Below are 24,644 nucleotides of genomic sequence, written 5' to 3'. Positions count from 1 at the left end.
TCTTCTTCTTCTTCTTCTTCTTCTTCTTCTTCTTCTTCTTCTTCTTCTTCTTCCTCCTCCTCCTCCTCCTCCTCCTCCTCCTCCTTCTTCTTGAGACCGTGTCTCACTCTATCACCCAGGCTGGAGTGCAGTGGCGCAATCTCTACTCACTGCAACCTCTACCTCCCAGGTTCAAGCGATTCCCTCAGCCTCCCGAATAGCTGGGAGTACAGGCGCCCGCCCCATGCCTGGCTAATTTTTGTAGTTTTAGTAGAGACAGGGTTTCACCATATTGGCCAGGCTGGTCTCAAACTCCTGACCATGTGATCCGCTGCCTCGGCCTCCCAAAGTGCTGGGATTAGAGGCGTGAGCCACTGCACCCAGCTTTTTTTTTTTTTTTTTTTTTTTTTGTAGAGACAGGGTCTCCCTGTGTTGCCCAGGCTGGTCTTGAAATCTGATGCTCAAGTAATCCTCCTGCCTCAGCCTCCCAAAGTGCTGGGATTACAGGCATGAGCCACTGTGCCTGGCTTCAACTTCTGTATTCTCCCTGAGGTCATTCCCATCATCCTACAGATGTGTTCTGGAATCTCTCATCAAGGAAACAGCAACAAAACCCTCCTGACTCCACCTGCCTCATCTGTAGCTCAGGTTCCCTCCTCTGAGCACCAGACATTTATCTCTGTGCCTTGGTGCCGTCTCCACTATTATGTCAGGAGGCACATCAAACTTACTATGTCCAAATTAGACTTCTCGACTTTCTTCTCCTTACCTGTTCTACCTACAATTTTTCCCGTTTCAGGAAACACCAACCTGTGGCTCAGGTCAACATCCTAGGAGTCATTCTTGATTCCTGGGCTTCTCACTGTGCTCCTGTCTTCCTTCATTCAGTTCTTCACACAGCAAAGAAAGCATTCTTTTTTTTTCCTTTTGTGTTAAAAGTGGAAGAACAGACATCCTTGTCTTGTTCCTGATCCTACGAGGAACGCATTTAGTCTTACACCATTGAGTATGGTGTTAACTGGGACTTTTCCTAGATGTGCCTTATGAGGCTGAGAAGAGTCCCTTCTGTGCCTTGCTTGTTGAGTAAGTTTTTTAATCATGCAAAGATGCTGCTTTTCAAGTTATACTGGCCTTTTTATATATCACTCTGTCCAGTTTTTTTTGTTTGTTTTCTTTTTTTGAGATAGAGTTTCATTCTTTTTGCCCTGGCTGGAGTGCAATGGCGTGATCTCGGCTTGTTGCAACCTCCGCCTCCTGGGTTCAAGTTATTCTCCTGCCTCAGCCTCCCAAGTAGCTGGGATTACAGATGCACGTCACCACGCTCAGCTAATTTTTGTACTTTTAGTAGAGACCAGATCGCCATGTTGACTAGGCTGGCCTCGAACTCCTGACCTCAGGTGATCTGCCTGCCTCTGCCTCTCAAAGTGCTGGGATTACAGCCATGAGCCATCGTGCCTGGCCTCTGTCTAGTTTTCTAAGTGTTATGTTCGGGGGTTTGCATTCCAAAGTGTTCCTTCTGAACAAATGAGATGACATCACTTCTCTGCTTTAAAACTCTTCCGTGGATTCCCACCGTACTGCAGAGGTCCCCTTTGGAATTCGGCCAAAGCTGCCCTCTCTGGGGCCTTTGTGCAACGTCACCCCTTTGCTCTGCTCCCAGCCCAAGTCCTTCCCTGTCGGACTTTCCAGCTCTCTCACTGGCTTCTCCTGGGAACAGTTTCTAATAAATCCTCTCCACGCAAATCCTCTTCTCAGGTGCCACTTGTTCAGATCAACCGCCATGCAGGAGAAGCATCTCTGGTCTCCTCAGCCCTCCCACACCCCAGCCCCCTCGCCCTAACTGGGCTCTGTTGATTTTCCTGCAGGTGATTTATACCCTGAACACCCGCCAGGATGAGGCTGAGGCCAGCATGGAGGCGCTGCGGGAAGTGCACCAGGAGGAGCTCCAGAATGCGGTGGCAGAGACCAAGGCCAGGCTCCTGCAGGAACAGGGCTGCGCAGAGGAGGAGGCCCTTCTCCAGCGCATCCAGGCCCTGGAGAGCGCCCTGGAGCTGCAGAAGAGGCTGACGCAGGAGGCGCTGGCTGAGTCGGCCTCCTGCAGGCTGGAGACCAAGGAGAGAGAGCTGAGGGTGGAGGCGGAGCACGCCGAGCGGGTCCTCACGCTCTCCAGGGAAATGCTGGAGCTCAAGGCTGACTACGAGAGGAGGCTCCAGCACCTGACGAGCCACGAGGCTCCCCCGCGGGGCCGGCTGCCCCAGGAGAGCCCTGATACCAAGTCAGAACCAGGCCAGGGCCCGGAGATGCAGGAGGTCCTGCTAGAGGTGCAGCGGCTGCGAGTAGAGAACCAGCAGCTGAGCAAGGACTATGCCCGCAAGGCCGAGGAGCTGCAGGCCACCTACGAGCGGGAAAACGAGGCCATCCGGCAGGCCATGCAGCAGTCGGTGAGCCAGGCTCTGTGGCAGTGGCAGGAGAAGGAGTCGGACCTCCGCAAGAACTTCCAGGTCCAGGAGTCGGCCCTGCAGGCTCAGGTCCGGAAGCTGGAAGGAGACCTGGAGCACAGAGGCCGCAAGATAAGTGACCTGAAGAAGTACGCCCAGAAGCTGAAGGAGAGGATTCAGGTAAAGCAGCATCTCTTCTTACAACCCCAAAGGGGATAAATCAGCAGGGCTGCTTATTGTGAACCTGCTATAGGTCAGGCAATGTGCTAAACACTTGCTTTCTAAGGAGGTGAGCCCTGTTATCTCCATTGAATTCAACTACATTCATTCCACACAAAAAAATAGATATATATTTGTTTGTGTATTTTTGAGACGGAGCCTCACTCTGTCTCCCAGGCAGGAGTGCAGTGGCGCGATCTCAGCTCACTGCAACCTCCACCTCTCAGGTTCAAGCAATTCTCCTGCTTCAGCCTCCCTAGTAGCTGGGAATACAGGCGCCCACCACCACACCCAGCTAATTTTTGTATTTTTAGTACAGGCGGTGTCTCGCCATGTTAGCCAGACTGGTCTCCAACTCCTGACCTCAGGTGATCCGCCTGCCTCAGCCTCCCAAAGTGCTTGAGCCACTGCGCCCCGCCTACAGATATTTATTGAACACTGACTATCTGCCAGGCCCAGGGCTATGGGCAAGGCACACATAGTGAGTTAGACTTGGTCCCTAATGTTGGAGAACTTGGAAACCTACAGTCTACAGATGAGAAGCTAAGACCGAAATTGAGAGGCTTAAGGACTAGCCTACATTGGCACATGGCTATTAAGTGTTTGAACTCAGGTCAGCCTGATTCTATAAACCCCGTTCGTTTCATAGCAACCTGCCTGCCCTAAAATCCCCAGGAGTTTGTGTTTATATAGAGCAGAATCATTAATGATTCAGTTATGTGAACCCCACAAAAGCACAGAGCCCCATCTCTAAAAGTAGAAGCAGTTAACATTTCTAACACTCCCTGAGCATTTTTTTTTCCACTTTATCTCATCTAATCCTCACTAAAGGAAGGCCAGAGGATGAGGAGTGATTTGATGAGCCCTGGGTCACTGAATTCCAAAGACTCAGGGCTTCTGCTGTGCAATACCCGCCTTTCAGGTCTGATGGCTATTCTATGTACACAGGATGTCTCTATACAGAGCTGTAACCAGAGAAATGGGACCCTTGCTGTCTGTTTAGGACCTGGATGTGCAGCTTAAGGAGGCTCGACAGGAGAATTCAGAGTTGAAAGGCACTGCAAAAAAACTTGGGGAGAAGCTGGCTGTTGCCAAAGACAGAATGATGCTGCAGGAGTGTCGTGGGACCCAGAAGACAGGTGAGATGCCCTGGAATGATTTCCTTAAAAGACCCAAGGTTAGCTGCCAGCTTGGTCTGGTGCTACTGGCAGCCTTACGCCTGCTAAGGGAGCAGAGAGGAGGGGCAGGGCTGCTTGATCTGACCTGCCTGGTGGGTGAGACCAATCCCTGCAGGGTACAGGTGAGCTGATACCTACAGCTGCCTCACCTGGATCTGGCTCAGATTGGACATCTAAAAGGTGTGATGTGAAAGGACCACTTGCCCCCAAATATTTCCCCACCAGGCTCACCACAGTGCCTGAAATTCTTAGTACTGACTCCCTTCACCCCCTACCACTTACACAATGCTTTATGCTTTTAATATCATTTAACACAATTATGCTATTGAGTCTTTCCAATAATTTTGTGTGATAAGTATTGTCAATCTGGTTGGGCAGATTGATGGTGGCTCATGCCTATAATCACAACACTTTAGGAGGCTGAGGAGGGAGGGCCACTTGAGCCCAGGACTTTGAGACCGGCCTGGGCAACATAGTGAGACTCTGTCTCTATGAAAAAATTAAAATTAAAAAATTAAACACAGGCCAGGCCTGGTGGCTCATGCCTGTAATCCCAGCACTTTGGGAGGCCAAGGCAGGTGGATAACCTGAAGTCAGGAGTTCGAGACCAGCCTGGCAAACATGGTGAAACCCTGTCTCTACTAAAAATGCAAGAAAATTAGCCAAGTGTGGTGATGGGTGCCTGTAATCACAGCTACTTGGGAGGCTGAGGCAGCAGACTCGCTTGAGCCCTGGATGCAGAGGTTGCAACGAGCCGCAACTGGGTCATTGTACTCCAGCCTAGGCAATAACAACAAAACTCCCTCTCAAAAAAGAAAGAAAGAAATTAAATATAAAGTATTGTCTTGAAATTTGGGGCTCAAGTGATCCTTCCACCTTGGCCTCCCAAAGCGTTAGGATTACAGGCGTTAGCCACCACACCCAGCCCAAAAAGTATTGCCAATCTTTCATGTTACAGATGAAGAAATAAGACCAAGAAAGGATAAGTGACTGGCTCAAGGTCAGCCAACTGGTTGGTGATAGAGCTCTCGCTTGTATCCAAAAATACATGATTCTAAGTGCCTTCCCCTAGGCCCCTCAACAGAAAGCTCCTGACACTGGGACACTGTCAAAGGCACAAAACCTGGGAGCTGCCTTCAGGGAGCTCATGGGTCTGTACCTTACAGCCCACAGCATGCTTTGGTATCATAGACATGGCCCAGGCAGCAGACGAATAACGTGCATGGGAAAGAAGCCACCGCGGGGCAGAAAGGTGCAGAGAAGGTGAGGTGCTGGTTCTGGAGAAACCAGAAAGGTGCAGAGAAGGAGAGGTACTGGTTCTGGAGAAACCAGAAAGGTGCAGAGAAGGAGAGGTACTGGTTCTGGAGAAACCAGAAAGGTGCAGAGAAGGAGAGCTACTGGTTCTGGAGAAACCAGAAAGGTGTTGTGGGTTTCGAGCAGAGGTCTCAAAAGTGGTATATGAGTACTTTAGAGAATATGGGAGGAAAACTTAGTTATTCTGCTTATATTAAATATTTGTTTTTGTTTCATCCTTTAAATTCCTATTGAAAGAACGTATATTTGGAACATGCTCAATTTTTTTAACCTATGGAAACTGCAGTCAAAAAGATTTGGAGATTATTTAGGAAGGGAGAGCAGGGCAGCTATTTCAGCTCACAAGGCTTCTTGAGAAGAGATGAGAATTGCTACCTTGACCGTGCTTCGGGACCAGCAGACCACAGGGCAGGAATTACACAGGGGGTGTTGGACAAAGTGGTTGAAAAGTAGAATGGGGGCCTGACAGCAGAAAGCCTTGAACCAGAGGCTGCGGCCAAGAGCATCCCAAATAATGCTGAAATGTATGCTTGCAGATGCCAGGAAGACTGAGCTAGTTTCAGAGAACAAAGTCCTGGGGGAAGAGAATGACTTGGAAGCCGGCAATCTTCATCCTCAGCATGATCAAAGCTGTCTCAAGGAGTGCCCTTGCATGAAAGGAGGCACAGATATGCAGGTACCCAGCCCTGGGAATGGACAAGGCACAGACAGCTTTGCTATCTATCATAAGCATCAGGTAGAGGCCAGTTTCCAAACATAGTGGATCCACTTGGAATCAGCAGACCCCGTAGTTCCTGGAGTAGAATTCCAGCCAACTTACTGCCTACTCTATGCCATTGGAAACCAGGAGACTGAGAATGTAGCAGAATCCTCCCAGTGCTATATCCTCGGCTTCTGGGAAACTGGAAAGTGGCTTAGGATCTCATTGCAAGTTCCCAGTCAAAACAAGCAGAGCATTATTTAAAATCTACCATAGTATGGGCTGACATATCCAATCTCATGATAATAGATATACCCCATTCCAAAAAGCCCTTTTCCAGTGGTGGAGACTCTTACTAACATCAAATATATAGTCTTGTAAAATTGATTGCACCTTGTGCTACGTGCTGTAAAAAATGATGTATAAACCTCGTAAAAGTTGTATGAAAGGGAAATCGTGATTCCCTGCTCCTCATCCCTCCCCAGCGGTTTTATAAGGTCCTTTTTCTTTTTATAGACCAAGAAAGAGGCAAGTGCTGAGACAGAATATATGAAGCAACAATATGAAGAAGACCTTCGTAAAATCAAACATCAGACAGAAGAGGAGAAGAAACATCTCCAAGACCAGCTAGTGAAGCGACTGGAAGACTTGGTAAACAAGCACACCGTGGAAATCAAATCTGTTCGCTCATCTGTGGAGGCCGAAAGAAAGAAACTGCAGAAGGTGAGGCGTACTTCCATAGAGACCGTTCTGGTTCTTTTTGCTTTCTCCCACCTCCTTTCTTCCCTTTTTTGTTGCTTCTTTTCTTCCTCGAGCATTTACCCAGCTCCTGTTCTGTACACATGTAAGCTGCTTCTCTGAATACACACAGTGATGATAGATAGCAGAGCTCCCTATGCCTTCTCCAAAGGGAGTTCAGGGTCTTTTGGAGGAGACAGAGGGACACCCCTATAGGCCTGGAGTCATTGACGTGGGGTGGAATCGTGTCATGAGTGGCGAACTTAGGGAAATTCAACTCCACTTACTCTGCAAAAACACACAGAGAAATACCATGAACCAAAAATTCAGGCCTGAAGGACTTCCTGGATCCGGTTCCCCACTCTAGCACCACACTTCAAGTGATTTAACCTGGGCCCCCACAGAGGGAAATTCCACGTGCCTCAGGATCCTCATTTGTTAAATGGAGGATAATAATAATAGCACCTTGTAGAGTAGCTGCAAGGATTTAATGAGGAGCCACGTGAAGACACAAGGTGCACCCTAATGCCTAGGACACGTGGGCAGCAGGCCGATGCAGGCAATTAATCAGCAGCGTGCCAAAGTGAGGGAAAATTCTGCCTGTGTGTGCTGTTCCACTCTCCCTCCAAACAGGGCGGCTTTCTACTGGCAAGTCATGCGAAGCCTCATCTCTTGTGTTTGCTGGAATAAGTAAGTAACATGTGAAGATTTTGGAAAAGAATGAAGTGTGAAGCAATATCATTGCGAACGTAGGTGGAATGCTTTGTTTAATTATTGCAAGGAAGCCTCTTTATAGCCCAAGATTCTGCAGTACCAGCTTTGAGTGTTCACTGAAAGATAATACTGGATCACTGGGGCGTGCACTGTTGTGCGGGGGTTACGAGTAGTAAATATGCAAGATTATATGTTAAATGAACTCGTGAAAGATCAAAAGATCAAGACTAGTCTTGGATCTAAGTCTTAACCCTAACACAAGCTGTGTGGCTGTAGACAGGTCATATAACCTCTCTGAAGCCTGATTTCTTTTTTTTTTTTTTGAGACAGAGTCTTGGTCTGTCGCCAGGCTGAAGTGCAGTGGTGCGATCTCGGCTCACTGCAGCTTCCACCTCCCAGGTTCAAGCAATTCTCCTGCCCCAACCTCCCAAGTAGCTGGGACTACAGGCGTGTGCCACCACACCCAGCTAATTTTTGTATTTTTAGTAGAGACGGGGTTTCACCATGTTGGCCGGGTTGATCTCCATCTGGTGACCTCATGATCCGCCCTCCTTGGCCTCCCAAAGTGCTGGAATTACAGGCGTGAGCCACTATGCCCGGCCTAAAACCTGATTTCTAAAATAGGGCTAAATACTTCAAGGGTTTATTATGTAAATTAAATATGGTATTATAGTATATAGAAACCCTTATATTAGTGCAAAGCATGTAATGAAAGTTCAAGATACAGTAAGTATTGTTAATTTCTTTTTTTCTTTTCTTTCTTTTTTTTTTTTTGAGAAAGGGTCTCTCTCTCTTGCCTAGGCTGGAGTGCATTGGTGTGATCATGGCGCACTGCAGCCTCAACCTCCTGGGCTCAAGGGATCCTCCTACCTCAGTCTCCTGAGTAACTGGGGCTGCAGGTGCATGCTACCATGCCTGGTTAATTTTTAAATTTTTCTGTAGAGATGGGGATCTCACTATGTTGCCCAGCTGGTCTTGAACTCCTGGACTCAAGGGATCCTCCCACCTTAGCCTCCCAAAGTGCTGGGATTATAGGCGTGTGCCACCATGCCCAGCTCTCATTGTTAATTTCCATGTGCATTGGGTAACAATGTGTGAGAATATTATTTCATGCCCGTTATACTTTATAAAGTACCTGATACTTTAGAACACATTTAATCTTTCCAACAATATTACAAAATCTTCATATCCCCATTTAGAGTTGAGGAAACTGAAGGTCAAAGATGTTATATATCAAGACACACAGCTAAGTGGTGGAGCTGCAATTCAAACCTGATATCCTGACTCCAGAGCCCCTGGCTTCACACTGGGTAGGCAGCTGTATTGAAAGCATTTATTCCTCCCCGTGAGCTGCAACTGGTTGCACAAACCTAATCCTCAGACAAACAGATGGACACTCTTTCCATCCCCGGCCGCAAGCGGCAGGAGGGAGCGCAGCATGCTCTCTCGCAGAGCTACAGCTTGCCCTGGTAACCTGTCAGCCGCACCTGACTCGGAACATGTAAATCTCACTTCGGCCTTAATAGGGGGCATGAGTCCATCTGGGATATGAATCATGTCGCAATAAATTGTACTTACTTGTTTTTTTGGTTTTACATTTTGTTCATTTTCAAGAACTGAGAATTTAAATTAGGCCATGCAGATTGGGAAAGGTAAAACCTTAAAGACGCCTCCAATCTGGGGTTTATGGACTAAAAATAGATACCATTGTCCCCTGTAGAGTTAGGAGTCCACTATTTCTTTGAGCCCTTGTCTGCAGGTATATTGTGTATCCTGAATGCTACCCTAACCTAAAGAACACACTATAGGAGGTGGCCTGGAGCTGACCTGGAGGCCTTGATGCCTTCCTTGACCTCAGACTAGATGATACTGTCACCGAATCCTGATGGACAGCACAGTACACATCCTATAATTAGCATTTGCATACACTGACTCCTAGGAAAGGGATGCAGATGATGTATTCAGCACCTCCTGAGCTGTGCTAATCACTTCTGCACATTCTCATTTGTATGTGAATCACTTAGTATTCTTGGTGACAGGAATCACAAACCCACCTGGGAGTTTATGCAGAAAAGGAATTTAACAAAACATAATGGAAGACCAGGGAACTGGGCTTGGCAACTACCCAGCCAAGAATAATGTCCCAAATCTATTGCAAAACAGATTAGAACACCTATGCTGCCACCTCTGAACCTGGACCTGCAGCTTACACAGCTGAAACCACCAACACTGGGCCCTGGGCATTGCCTGGAGAACTGAGCTATCTAATATGGGAGCCAATAGACACATGTGATTACTTAAATTTGAATTAATTACAATCAAATAAAATTTAAATTTCAGTTCCTCGGTGGCACTAGCCGCATTTCAAGTGCTCCCTAGTCATATGTGACCAGCACAGGTCATATGTGACCAGTGACTACCCTAATGGCCAGCACAGCCCTGAGGGATTTCTGCACATAAGCTATGTCACACTGTGGAACATTCCATCATCACAGAAAGTTCAGGTGGTCAGTACAGCTCTAGAACAGCTGGCCCTGCTGCCCCTGAAAACTGCAGGTGCCAAATTTTGTGTGACTCCCACTGTCCACATCACTGGCCTCTGATTTGAAATCCAGGATAGGTGCGCCTTACTGGGGAGCTTCAGTCACATGCCCATGCTCAAGTTGCTGGCAGTCTGGTGTTTTCCAGGTCTATGATAAGAAGAGAGCTCTGATGCATCAGATGGAGAGCTCTCAAACATCCAAATGGAAGGGAGGCTAGATCTTTGGCAGCCAAAAGGAATGACAACTCTCCACTCAGCCATCAGATCCCAACCTCAGCTCTGTTATTGTTTTTCCATTTCATAGACAAGGAACTTGGGAAATTAAGTAACTTGAGTAGAACACAACTAAGAGATAACAGAGTTGGAAATGAATCAGGCCTGTCTGACTCCACAGCCAGTAATTCTTGCTCTCTACCAGTCTACGTGTATAAAAGAATATGCATTGCCCTGGGCCTTGGATAGTAACATTCAGGTCCTTGCTCTGCCATTATCCATATACTGTTTGTTGATCGTTGACTGAATGCATACTTATGTTTTGAGCAATGCAGGGATACAGGAATCGGCCATGTCTTCAGGGAATACACAGTCTGGTAGGGAGGAAAAGATCTAGTGAAACAATCAGAGTCAAGTCAGTGTGTACTAAGCACTGTGCCTGGGGAGAGCATTCTCACTGTCAAATCTTAAATATGTCACTTCGAACCATTATGGGCCTCTGTTTTCTCATTTTAAATAACAAATGTTAATGATATTATTTTCTCAAATTTTTTCTTTATTTGTACCACCACCAAGAGCTCAGATTTTTTTTTTCATATTTCTATCAATTCCCAAAATACCCCTGGTTATTTAGAAGTATATTGTTCAATTTTTAACTATTTGGTACATTTCTAGATACCATTTTATTATTGATTTCTAATTCGGTTCCCCTGTGGTTAGAGAATAGATTCTGTCATTTCATTCCTTTGAAATTTGTTCAGCTTGTTTTTGACCCAAATGTGGTCTGTCTAGATGAATGGTTTCTGTGTGCTTGAAAAGAATCGGAATCTGCTGCTGTTGGGTGGAGTGTTCTATAAAAGCTAATTAGGTCAAGTTGGTTGATAGTATTGTTCAAGTCTATTATGTCCTTACTGATTTTTCTCTACTTGTTCTGTTGATCATTGAGAGAGGAAGATTGAAATCTCAAATTAGAATTGTAGATTTGTCTCTTTCTCCTTTTGGTTCTCAGTTTTTGCTTCATGAAAATTGAAACCTTTTTATTAGTGCATATACATTTAGGATTCTTGTGTCTTCTTGATGAATTGATTCTTATTATTTATGAAATATTATTTGTCCTGAAGTCTGCTTTGTCTGATAATATATACATATTCTAGCATGTTTACGGTTAGTGTATCTTGGTCTATTTTAATCTGTCCTTTTATGTTAACCTACCTGTGTCTTTCTATTAAAAGTGCTTTTGTGGTATACTTGAATCCTTTTTTATACAGATTGACAATCTCCGCCTTTTAGGGGACCTTCAGACCATTCACATTTAATGTAATTATCATTAAGTGTACCATCTTGTTTTTCCTACTTGTCACATCTGTTCCCCACCCCCTTTTTCTGTTTAATTTGGATACATTGAGTATTTTGGGGGTTTTCCATTTTCTAGCTCCACCTTTGACTTATTAGATATGCTCTCTTTTGGCAAAGTGGAGAGCTAGTGGTTACTCTAGGATTTGGAATATGCATCTTTAAATTTATTGGTCTGTCTTGAAATACATTACTTCACACATATAAACCTCATGATAATACATTTTCATTTTACCCTTTGTGTTCTTTGTACAATGGTTGTTATATGTTGTATTTTATTTTACACATGCTATAAATCCCACAGTATGTTGCTTTTATATTTGCTTAAACGGACAACCATATTTTAGAGAAAAAAATTTAATGAGAAAAAAGGGTCATTTTCCCATTTGTTTGCCATTTCTGCAGACTTCATTCCTTTGGTGACTTCAAGTGCCTGTATAGTATCATTTTTCTTTAGTCTAAAAAACTTCCTATAACATTTCTTGTAGCATGTGTCAACTCCTACTCACAACATATTTTCTTTCTCTATTTTGCCTTCACTTTTGTTGGATATTTTTACTGGATATAGAATTCTAGGTTGACAGTTGTTTTTTCTTTCAACACTTTAAAAATGTCATTCAGTATCTTTTGGTTTGCATTTTCTTCTAGTGAAAAGTTAACAGCCACATTTATCTTCTTTTCCTTTTGCATGGTATGTTTCTTCTTATCGACTGCTTTCAAGATTTTCTCTTTATCACTAGTTTTCAACAATTTGATTATGATATGCCATGATGTGATTTCCTTTTTTTTTGAGACGGAGTTTCACTCTTATTGCCCAGGCTGGAGTACAATGGTGCGATCTCGGCTCACTGCAACCTCCGCCTCCCGGTTTCAAGCGATTCTCCTGCCTCAGCCTCCTGAGTAGCTGGGATTACAGGCATGAGCCACCACGCCCAGCTAGTTTTGTATTTTTAGTAGAAATGGGCTTTCTCCATGTTGGTCAGGCTGGTCTGGAACTCCCAACCTCAGGTGATCCACTCACCTTGGCCTCCCAAAGTGCTGGGATTACAGGCGTGAGCCACTGCATCTGGTTGCCATGATGTGAATTTTCTTTGTGTTTTTGTTATAAGCTCATTGTGTCTATGGGTTTACAGTTTTCATGAAATTTGGAAATTTTAAGGCCATTATTTCTTCCATTTGTTTTTCCTGCTCTTGCTCCTCTTCTAATATTGTCCCACAAGTCATTGAGATTCTCTTCAGATTCTTTGTCTCTGTGTTTAAGTTTGGATAATTTCTCTTGCTGTATCTTTCTTTCTGTACTATCTAATCTTTTTAAAACCCCATTTAGTACATTTTTGACTTTAGATATTATAATTTTTTGCCTTAGAAATTCCCTTCTGTTCTTCTTTACAGTTTTCTTTTCCATCCTCATTATTTTCATGTTTTCCTTTAAATTATTGAACATATTTGTAATTGTTCCTTTAGCATTATCTCTGTCAATTTTGGGTCTTTTTGATTGACTGGTTGTTCTGCTCTTTATGAGTCACATTTTTCTGCTTCTTTGCCTATTTAGTAATTTTTTATTGGATGCTGGACATTAAGAATGTTAAGTTATTAAACATCTGGATTTTACTGTCATTTTTGCTACATTTTCTTTTGACAGGCAGTTAAATTACTTGTGAACCAGCTTCATTGTGTGAGACATCTTTATTATGATAAATTATACAAAATATAAAATTTTCAGTTTTCTAGATTTATTTTTAAGCTTTGTTGGGATGAATCTAGAGTAGAATTTTCTCTAGTTCTAGTTAAGCCCTACTACTGAGTTGGGATGCTTCATGGGGTCTCCCATATATTGATTAGTATCAATGTTGGTATTATTGCTAATGACTGGTTCTGATTGATTATTTATTTATTTATTTATTTATTTTTTTTTGAGACAGAGTCTCACTGTGTCACCCAGGCTGGAGTGCAGTGGTGCATTCTCAGCTCACTGCAAGCTCCGCCTCCCAGGTTAACACCATTCTCCTGCCTCAGCCTTCTGGAGTGATTATTTAAGGCCTTGTACTGGTTGACTCTTTCAGTTGCATCATGAACTTTAAATATATATGCCAAATAATTAACTTTTCTTTTTGAAAAAACGTTACAAGTTTTCTCTTAAAACTCCAGCTGAAATCTCCACATAGTAATTGTTTGTGGTTGCTCAGTTGTTGTCCCTTACAGTGGCACTTTTACATTGCTTTTCCTTGATTACCTATAATTGTAGTCAATCTGGACAAAGAAACAGAAAATGAGTGTGAGTCCTGTATCTACGTCTTATCAGCTGTGGGATTTCCTCTGTGTAAAATGGGTGCCATCAAACCTGTTTTCCTGGGTATCTGAAAGTTCAGTGAGAATAGCGTTTATGAAAATGCTCTGTGAATTCTAAAAGTTAATGGCCCATGAAACAGTCTTCTAGATTCGGGATGAAGCAGTTTAAATATCTGAGAGCATTCGTCTCCTTTTTTCTTAATGTCCTTGTCTTTGTTATTTATTTTATTTTATTTTTTCTCTTTATCTGAGTTAAGGGAATTTTCCTGTTGAAATCTTCAAGGTCACTTTCGGCTGAGCTGGACTGGGCATGCTTCTTTCAAATCTGTGTTCTCCAGTGACCCAGAAATGTTTGTTTTCTGACAGTAAACCACATTATTTTGCACCCAAAATGAAGCTTACTTATGCCAAAAATTACTGCTGAAATTGATTATTTCCATCTGTGGGGCAATTTTTTTCACATTAGGTTCATTTTTCAAGGTTACAGCTGAAGCTATGATTAGTTACTTGTAGACTGGGAAGTTATGTAAAATTAGAAATAGCCATTCCTTTATGCTAAAAATTATTATCACAGGGGATTGTCACCGTGCTGTTACAGTGAACACATGTTGGCAGTGTCAGTGAGTGTCTTCTTTATTAAAGCATGTTAAACAAAACTTCTGTTCAATAAAAGCTTCTATGGATGAGAAGCTAATTAATGAAGTAAAGAAAATGAATTTTTGTTGAAGGGATGGCCTTGCTGCTGCTGATTGCTTAAGTGACCTGAACTTGTTTGAAACCAAAGGAGAATTTACATACTGTGTTTAGAAAATAAGCTCTCAAAAACAACAAGCCCTGCAAAAGGGGATCATAGATTTACTGAACAGAGACTATACACATGTTAAATGTCTGGGGTTTTTTTCTTCTCTTTAAGTGACTGACCCCAGGAAAAATGCTAAGGGCCTTCCCAGAGTCACTGGCCTAGGCTGGGCTTGGCCCCACAGTCAGTGTAAAGGTGTCATGGAGGTGATCAGCAGCAGTATATTTTTAGATGTTCAACTTGGAAACCCAGGAGTCAAACATGATCCCTTTCTAACCCCTCACATTCAGTCATCCATCTAATGTATTAATTCTGCTTCTTCAATGACTGTGGAATTCCTCCACTTCCCCCTCTCCTCAGTGGTACCTTGCTGATCCAGTCAACCACCATTTCATGATGGAATGTGCAATGATTTCCCTGCCTCCAGTCTCCCCACTTCATGTAATCTAATCTTCATTGCAGTGGAACCTTCTTAAAATTCAACCTTCGTTTCAAACTCTCCAATCACTCCTTATCATCTTTATAATGTATTAAATAGTTCTAATTCCTTAACATGGTTTTTAAGACCCTACAGAGGCAGACTCCTGATTGCTCTCTCCTGCTTTATCCCACACCTCTCCCCTGTCCAACTCTGCCCTCCAGCCTTTTACTTTTTATTCATTCATTCATTCATTCATTCATTCATTCATTCATTCATTCAGAGACAGGGTCTTGCTTTGACACCCAGGCTGGAATACAGTGATGCGATCATGGCTCACTGCAGCTTCGAACTCCTGGGCTCAAGTGATCCTCCTGCCTCAGCCCCCTGAGTAGCTAAGACATGCCACCAAGCCCAGCTAATTTTTTAAAAATTTCATACAGATAGTGTCTCGCTGTGTTGCCAAGGCTAGTCTCAAACTCCTGGCCTCAAAAAATTCTACAGCCTCAGTCTCCCAAAGTGTTGGGATTATAGGCATGAGCCACACTCAGTGGTTCCAGCCTTTTAGTTCATCATTCATTCCATGTTCTTTCCCTTGACAAAGAGCATTTTCTCCCTGCTCCCGAATTTTCCTGCCTGATCCTGTCCAGTTCTTACTGATCCTTCCAGTCCAGCTTAAACATGGGTTTTCCTTCAAGTCTTCTCTGCTCAGCCTAGTGATGCTGTTGTCTGATACATGACAACTTCTGTACTCACACAGTCAAGCGTTTTTCTGTACTAGGAGCTAAACTTTCCTTGAGAAGGCAGGGAAGAAGCACAGTCAACCAGTCAGGCTTTCCTGAGTTCAAATCTTGACCCTGGGCAAGGCATTTAACCTCTTTAAGTTTCATTTATTTATCTTTACAATAAGCCTTGGTGGTAGTACCTAAGTCATAGGGCTTTCACAAAGACCAAAGAGATGGTCTGTGTAAAGTGCCAGCAAATGGCATGTACTCGGCAAATGTCAGCTACCGTTATCAAGTCCATTGGATCTACAGGTCCATAATCAACTGACAGCCTAGGAAAGCCACTCTACAAATACCTGCTGGATATTGTAACCTCTAATTCATAGGGAATTTTGGAATGTCTGAGGGCTTGGTTCTTTAATGTCTTATATTTTCCTCATGTTCTCATTCCTGTTCTCTAGCTTTTCTCATTCAAATGCATGCCTCAATACATTCTGTATGCTGATGGCTCCCAAATGCATACTCCAACCCAGAACCCTCCCCTGAATTCCAGACCCTCTATCTATCTACTTAGACATCTAACAGATGTATCAAACTTGACACACACAGACAAGCTCCTCAGAGGGTCCCTGAATCCACTCCTGTCTTCCCCATCTCAGTTCATGGTGGCACCATTCTCTCCTTGCTTAGGTCAGAAAGCCTGGTGCCATCCTGACCTCTCCTTTCAGTGAGTCCTGTCAGTCAACATTCCACATATGTCCCAAGTTCTACCCCTCCTCCCAGCTGCACTGCTGCCACAGGCCCAGCCACCATCACTCTTACCTCAGTTACCACCACAGCCTCCTCCCAGGCCTGCCTGCCACTGCTCTCCCCCTACCCCTCCACCCACATCAGTCTGTACTCAAGACAGAAACCAGTAGTGAAGCTGGGCATGGTGGCTTATGCATGTAATCCCAGCACTTTGAGAGGTGGAAGTGGGAGTATCACTGGAGTTTAGGAGTTCGAGACCAGCCTGAGCAACATAGCAAGACGCCATCTCTACAAAAAAATTTTAAAAATCAGCTGGGCATGGTGTCATGCACCTGTAGTCCCAGCTACTTGGGAGGCTGAGGTAGGAGGATTGCTTGAGCCCAGGTGGTCAAGGCTGCAGTGAGCCATGATTGTGCTATTGTACTCCAGTCTGGGTGACAGAGCAAGACTTTGTCTCAAAAAAAAAAAAAAAAAAAAAAACACAGTAGCGAGCTTATCCAAATATCATTGCAACCACATCACTACATCACTCCTCTGACCAACAGTTAAGTGGCCTTCACCTCACTGTAAGTCTAACTTTGATGTTTGAGGCCTCAGATAGTGCTCCTCAGACCTCATCTAGTCCAGCCACCGTGGCTCCGCTCTGTCCTTAGAATGTGCCAGGGCCTTTGCACATCCTGGACATCTCACACCCAGACATCTCCTTGGTGAACTCCCTCACTTATTACAGGATTTTACTCCAAAGTCACTTTCTGGAGCCCTTCTCTGGCCACGTTATCTAACATTTCAGCCCCTGCGCAGCACTGCAGAGCCCCTCCCGGCTTTATTATTTCTCCAGCCAACCTAGTGTTTGCCGTCTTGTTTACTCATGGACTTTGCTGCCTATCTTTTTCACTCAAATGTCAGTTTCCTGGTGTGTAGGAATTCTCCCTTTTATCTCCCCAGCTCGGAGAATAGTGCCTGGCACACAGTAGATCTCAAGAAATATTTGTTGAATGAATGAGTGATACAGTATCTACCTAAAGTTCAGCTAAGAGGAACAGACTATCTCATTCACTCCTCTAGATACATGCACAATTTCCATAGAAATTAAGCTAGAATAGAAAGCCTAGGTCTCTATGAGAATAATATTAGTGCTTATCATCTACTGATGCTTTACTATGTACCTGGAGTGGCAGGGAGCATGTGAGGAGCACAGTGAGTCACTGAGAGGTTAGGAAATGTGCTTGAGATGACAGATGGAACGTGACTGCACCACTCATGTGGTCCCCAGAATGTTCCTTCACCTGGATCTGCTTTGCACTGAGGTTCATGGGCTGTGGTGAGGGACCATGGAGCAATCGGCCCTGGGAATCCCATCATTTATTTTATTTTATTATTTATTTATTTTTAAAATAGAGACACCATCTCACTACGTTCCCTGGGCTGGTCTTGAACTCCTGGGCTCAAGCGATCCACTTGCCTCGGCCTCCCAAAGTGCTGGGATTACAGGCGTAAACCACTGTACCCAGCTAACCCCATCATTTTGACTCATGTATGGATGCTGTTGAGAAGAAATTTTGTACTGCTTTTTCTATTTCCCTGCATCCGAAAATGTAGTTGGCTTTTTAACTTATGTGACACTGAGAATTTTGTTAGTAATGAATGTGACACTGAAAATTTTGTTAGTAATGAGCATTTTTTTTAAATTTGACACTAGCAAACTTAAAGATAACAATATGCCCCACCCCACCCCTACATATATCAGGCTTTGTGGTGTGAAGTTAACACGTGTTTTCTTTTGACCTTCTCGTGTATGTCTAATTTATGTTTATTTGCGGTATTTTATGACTCTCGCAAGCTTCTTTGATCTCTGGGAATAAGGCAGGGTGTGAAAACGTTAAGTGTCCTGTTTTCGTGCCTTGTATGGTTAACTCTTCCAATCGTCATTTAGGAAGTAGAAGCACAGCTGGAGGAAGTGAGGAAGAAATCAGAAAAGGAGATAAAGCAGCTGGAAGAAGAGAAAGCAGCCCTCAACGTGAAGCTCCAGAATTCTCTGCTCGAGGTAAGTCCTGAACAAATGCAAGCCTTGGGGTGCTGTTTCTGGTCCCTGGGAGCTTCTGCCTAACTGAGAAGCCAAGAATTTTGGAAGACAGGAAAGGACAGTCAGCCAGACAGGAAGGCTGTCTCAGGGAGCATGCATTTAACTGCAAGTAACAGAGAACCAGATTAGAGGTGCTTAAACAAAGACGCCTTTAATGTCTCAAATAAGAGAAGGACACAGGAGGCCGCTGGTGTGGGTTCTGTGGCTTCATGAAGGCACAAGTGGATAACCTGCAGTTCCCCTGCCTTTCCTTCCCCAAGGCTACATTCACCCCTTTGTGGGCTCTTAGCAATTTTGCCTTTCTAGGCCCTTCCTTTATTAAAAAAATTAAAAATTTATATTTTATGACTGCAGTGGTAGAAATATGAGTATCATCCAGACTATACATTTTTCTGATTTTAAAAGAAATTAACACATTTTCGTGGGCACCTGAAAGTATCAAAGAACTAGTAGAAAAGGCTAGAAACAGAATCCTAAGAGCCAATTTCTGAGCCTGCTTAAACCAAAAAAATGTCAACAAGTTTCCTTCCTTCCCCTGTCCTCCCTCAAACCTTCCAGATGAGACCTGTGTCTCCCACCTGCTTCAGGAACCCATGACACCAATTCCTCAGCCCTGCTGTACGTCACAACCTCTGGGGTATTTTTAAGAACACAGAGGCCACGTGCAAAACAGTATTGATTGTTTAGGAATAGCCAAGAGGTCAATCTAAACAAAGCACAAGGATGATAGAATCAAACTGGGCCAGTGGTTATCTCTAGAAGGGAGAGAGTGTAAGGGGCTGCAGCTGTACTTGTGACCTGTTATTTCTTTAGCTGAGTGATGAGTACACAGGTGTGATGTTTTCTCTAACTCCTTCTATTTCTAAAATTATTATTTTAAAAAATGATGAGCATGTCATTCCTTAGACTTGATATTTCAGGGTCTAGAGGTGGGTCTTGGTGAAAAGTTCTGGGATAGAGTCTTCTGTTCCAGCCCAGACCAAGGTGGGGCTGCACAGCAAAGAAGCCTTTCTCTCTCCTTCCTCCTTCCTTCCCTGCTGTCCTCCCTTCCTCCCGCCTTTCCCTCACTCCCTCCTCCTTCACTTCTCCCTCCCTCCATCTCTTCCTCTCGCCCTGTTGAAGATACACTGCCAGTCTTCATGTTCTACCTGGACCACACCTCGCTGCAGAGCTTAAGGTGGCCTCATGTACATGTATGAGATCAGCCTAGTTATTCGTTTTTTGTTTGTTTGTTTGTTTTGAGACAGAGTCTCGCTCTGTTGCCCAACTGGAGTGCAGTGGCGCGATCTTGGCTCACTGCAACCTCCGCCTCCCAGGCTCAAGCAATTCTCCCGCCTCAGCCTCCCGAGTAGCTGGGACTACAGACACCTGACACCACGCCTGGCTAATTTTTGCATCTCTAGTAGAGACGGGGTCTCACCCATGTTGGCCAGGATGGTCTCAACTTCCTGACCCTGTGATCCACCTGCCTTGGCCTCCCAAAGTGCTGGGATTACAGACCCAGTTATTCTTTTGAATAACACAGGTCAGGGAAGTCTGGGCCCTGACCTATTTTTGTGAATGTGCCTTAGAGCTCTTTTTTTTTTTTTTTTTTTTAATGGAATCTCACTGTCACCCAGGCTGGAGTGCAGTGGCATGATCTCAGCTCACTGCAACCTCTGCCTCCCAGGTTCAAGCAATTCTCCTGCCTCAGCCTCCCAACCAGCTGGGACCACAGGAGCACACCACCACACCCGGCTAACTTTTTGCATTTTAGTAAAGACAAGGTTTCACTGTGTTGCCCAGGCTGGTTGCGAACTCCTGAGTTCAGGTGATCCACCCTCCTCTGCCTCCCAAAGTGCTGGGATTACAAGCGTGAGCTGCCGCACCTGGCCCTATTGCTGTAAATTCTGTGCAGTAGTACCTATCTTATAATGGCTGTTACGAGGATTAAAAGAGTTAATACTGTAAAAGGCTTAGGTTCCTGGCTGGGTGTAGTGGTTCACCCCTATAATCTCAGCACTTTGGGAGGCTGAGGTGGGAGGATCTCTTGAGCCTAGGAGTTTGAGACCAACCTGGGCAACATAGCAAGATCCCATCTCATTTTAAAAAATAATAATAATTTTTTTTAAAAGGCTTAGATTCCTGGGTGGCACAGAGCAAATGGACCATTCAGGAGGTGCTCTTATTATGTTATACATATCTCTACTGGGTGTCATTGGGGTTATAAACATTTATCTATCTCCCTCATAAAATGATAGCTTTTAAAAGGCAGGGACTATGCTTTATGATTTTACTACCTTGCTCTCACTCTGTCCCTTCCCCATCCCTCCTTGTACCTAGCATGGTGCCTAACTAGTATTAAGGTTTCTAGAAAAATTTGAGGAAAGTCTAAGTTTACTTTATGTTTTTTGGCCTCATTTTCCTCAAAGTCTAGGGGAAAGCAGTCTGTTTAATTCATATATTACAATTAGTTGGTTCATCATCATCATCATAATTAAGGCCTTACACTTTTAGAGCACCCCCAAGCCACTCTTCTCTCATTTTATCTACATAATTCTTAAATGTTGTTCATTTTCTTTACCAATTAACTTTTTTGTTTTGTTTTCAAAAGAAATTGAGTGGCCTTCCAGAAATGATATGAAAGCCACCCCACAGATCTAGTATAGAAATATGTGTGTAAATAATTTAAACGAAACTGTGGAATACTGTAAACCTGCTGGGCACATTTTCTTCTGGAAAGACTAAGCAACTAGCTCATTAGACATGGCATTTCTAGGCCAGGCGCAGTGGCTCACGCCTGTAATCCCAGCACTTTTGGAGGCTGAGGCAGGTAGATCACTTAAGGTCAGGAGTTCGAGACCAGGCTGGGCAACATGGTGAAACCCCGTCTCTATTAAAAATGCAAAAAATTAGCTGGGCATGGTGGTGCGTACCTGTAGTCCCAGCTACTTGGGAGGCGGAGGCAGGAGAATCACTTGAACCTGGGAGGCAGAGGTTGCAGTGAGCCAAGATTGCACCCCTGCACTCCAGCCTGAGTGACAGAGTGAGACCCTGGCTCAAAAAAAAAAAAAAAGTATTTCTAGAAGTGTGTGTAAAATTTGCCTAATGGGGCACTCTTCCCAGAATAGACTGACCCAGGAGAATTGATTCCCGGATGAATGACTGTATCAAGGAGGCAGAACTTGGTTTCATTGCGTGGTGTTTCTTGTCTCCTCTTTTAGGTTTTAAGGCTGGAAGAATTTATCCAACAAAATAAGGCACGCCCCACAAAAGCTGAGGAAAGGCCCCAGGAATTAGGCTGCCAGCGCTGCAGCATTCTGGAGACCCAGGTAACCTCCAGCTTTGTCAGATTTAATTGAAGATATTTCTCTTCTTAGTCTCAGCCTTTCAGTGTCCCCAGTGACGCATGTTGATGTTAATGGGCTCTTTTACATCTCCCCTCGACACTGCCAAAATGCCTGGGAAAAAAAAAAAAATCACCACAAAATCCATTCACAGAAACCACAAAGGAAATAGAATTCTGACTAATTATCTGGGTGGTTTGAAAAAGAATAAGGCCTGTCAGATGAGTCTCCGCTCTCTCTCTGAGAGCAGCCTGCCTGGCGGATAAAGGGCGCACTCAACTAGAGCAGGGCCTTTGATTATGCCCACCACGAACCCCAGTAACAGTCATAAATGCCCCTCTCTTGCCCCGGCTGTCTCCCTCCACAGCCATGATCTCATTTACTCTCACAACAGCCATTGTCCGTGAAGCTGCCCTTTCAGGGACGCCGCTTGAGGATAGAGACTGGTTGGTTTGTGTCTCTGGCCTGCGGTGAGTTGTATTGTTCTCTAAGATCACCATAATGAATGACCGCATACTTGGTGGCTTCCGCGATGGAAATGTACTCTCTCACAGTTCTGGAGGCCAGAGATCTGAAATCAAGGTGTTGGCGGGGTTGGTTTATTTTGGAGGCTGCAAGGGAGAACCTGGTCTGTGCCGCTCCCCTCGCCTCTGGTGGTTGCTGGGCAATCCTGGTGTTCCTTGGCCAGTCTTCCTTGCAGACGCGTCACTCCGATCTCTGCCTCCGTCATCACATGGCCTCCTTCCCCCAGTGTCTGAGTCTTTGTGTCTTCACATAGCCTTCTTATAAAGACACCAGTCATTGGATTTAGGGCGCACTCTACTACGGTATGACTTCATCGTAACTAATTGCATCTGCAAAGATCCTATTTCCAAATAAGGTCACATTCATAGGTACCGGGGCTTAAGACTTCAGCATATCTTCTTAGAGACACAGCCTAACCCACAAGATAGGCACTCAGTGAATGTTTGTTGTACCATGTCAGGAATATAAATAATCCCTGTGAAGTGGGCGCTTGAGTACCCTGGCTTGAATAACCCTCTTAATTCCTGTTTTGGCAGCAAGAGAGCCAAAAAAAAAAAAAAAAAACCCATGGCCTTCAATTTCACTTATTTGATTGCTGCCTGCAATTTTCAGGCCATTTCAAACTCCAGGCGGGAAAACACTACATGAGTGAGTCTGAATCTTCCCACATCAATCTCACCAGTCTCTTGTTTACCCATTTCTGTCTACACGAGTGTCCTCAGGAACTGCAGTTTCTCTCCCATGACCCCCATCTTCCAGGGCTCAGGCCCTGGTCCTGCCAACAGCCCCCATGACATACTCCTCTGGGATAACCTCCAGTCAACCACATATTCACCAGGGCAAGAAAGAACCAAAATCTAGTGACTGTGGATTTAAATAATAATTGACGTTTGTATGTGAACTCGTCAGTCATAGAGCACTGTTCTCATCTTTGACTTCATTGGAGTTTTTTGTTTTGGAGACAGGGTCTTGCTCTGTTCCCCAGGCTGCGGCGCAGTGGTACAATCATGGCTCACTGCAGCCTCGACCTCCTGGCCTCAAGTGATCCTCCCACCTAAGCCTCCCAAGTAGCTGTGACCTCATATGTATGCCACCATTAGTAGAGACGGTGTTTCATCATGTTGGCCAGGCTAGTCTTGAACTCCTAACCTCAGGTGATCCTCCCAAAGTGCTGGGATTACAGGCATGAGTCAGCATGCTCAGCTTCATGGGAATTATGCAACAACCCTGTAAGGCACCCATTTTACAGAAGAGAAAACTGAAGGTGAGGGCAGGTGACCTGCCCGCAGTCACAGGCCAGTAAATAGCCAAGACAGGATGGAACCACGGGCTCTGATCCCCCCCTCTCTCCATAAGAGCGGCACATGCCCAGGATGCCTTCCAGATAAAACAGACCCCAGCTGTCATTGGGTTAAGGGGAGCAGTCAGGACTCTCTGGGTTTCCTCCTTCCTCTGACACCCAGAAAAGGGGAGAATCCTTGAGCAGCCCTGTTGCCCCCGCTGCCCCCCGCCACTCCAGTAAGCCTGGAAGAGAATCCTAAAGGAGCAGAGGCACCCTCAACCACAAGGCTTTCCCCTTCCTGATCGGAGGCTGTCCCCCTCCTTTCAGAAGATTTCTGCCTGAGGGAGGTGCAGACATGTTCATTCTCCTCAGTTTCTTAAGAACCAGTCTCATGAGCTGGCATTCCAGAGAACTTTTGGCCCCAGGGACAGCTGCATCTTTCACCAGCACCATGTGGGGCTTCCCAGAAAGGTTGTCCTGAGATATTCAAGTATTTCTCAGCTCCTCAAAGTGACGGTGGCAGGGAGATGGACTGGAGTTGGCTGATATCCTTCTTGATGAAATTAAATTTGAAATAAGATTGGTAAGCTGGAGACTGAATTAGAAAATGCAGTTCAGGAAGATCGTAGAGCAGGCTGTATTTTAGGAGGGAAAATAAACACGTAGAAGTTCTAGGTATGTTCCAGGGCTGATGACCCGAGTCTACCCATCATGGTCACGATGTCCATGAGCCGGTGCTATCACCACAGCTCAACTTCAGCACTTGACTTTGGGGTTGGATAATTCTTTGTTTTGGTGGGTTGCGGGGAGCTGTGCTGTGTGCTGCAGTTTATATAGCAGCCTCCTTGGCCTTTACCCACAAGATGCCAGTAGTACCCTCCCAACCGAAAATGTCTCCTGGGGGCAAAACTATCCCCAGTAGAGAACCACCTCTGTAGCTAAAAAAGCAAGTCCTGAAGAAGTCCAGAATACAAGTACCTGTTAGGAACCATGGGTTGGTCCACCAGGAAACTCCTCAGCCTTTTTTTTTTTTTTTTTTTTTTTTTTTTTTTTTTTTTT

General features: G+C 44.7%; 1 protein-coding gene across 1 annotated transcript in view; it reads left to right on the top strand.

Moving 5' to 3' along the window:
• Positions 1-24,644, top strand: part of FAM184B (family with sequence similarity 184 member B) — a 160,855-nt gene that overhangs the window by 72,308 nt on the left and 63,903 nt on the right. Inside the window, exons 2-7 of the mRNA XM_017871761.1 lie at positions 1,845-2,597; positions 3,640-3,775; positions 5,665-5,804; positions 6,345-6,551; positions 18,303-18,413; positions 21,656-21,763. Of these exons, the coding sequence (XP_017727250.1) occupies positions 1,845-2,597; positions 3,640-3,775; positions 5,665-5,804; positions 6,345-6,551; positions 18,303-18,413; positions 21,656-21,763 (1,455 nt within the window). The remainder of the gene's footprint in view (positions 1-1,844; positions 2,598-3,639; positions 3,776-5,664; positions 5,805-6,344; positions 6,552-18,302; positions 18,414-21,655; positions 21,764-24,644) is intronic.

The sequence above is a fragment of the Rhinopithecus bieti genome, unplaced genomic scaffold, assembly GCF_001698545.2.
Source record: "Rhinopithecus bieti isolate Rb0 unplaced genomic scaffold, ASM169854v2 scaffold_6151, whole genome shotgun sequence".
Lineage (NCBI taxonomy): Eukaryota > Metazoa > Chordata > Mammalia > Primates > Cercopithecidae > Rhinopithecus > Rhinopithecus bieti.
This window is presented reverse-complemented; position numbering and strand designations above follow the sequence as displayed.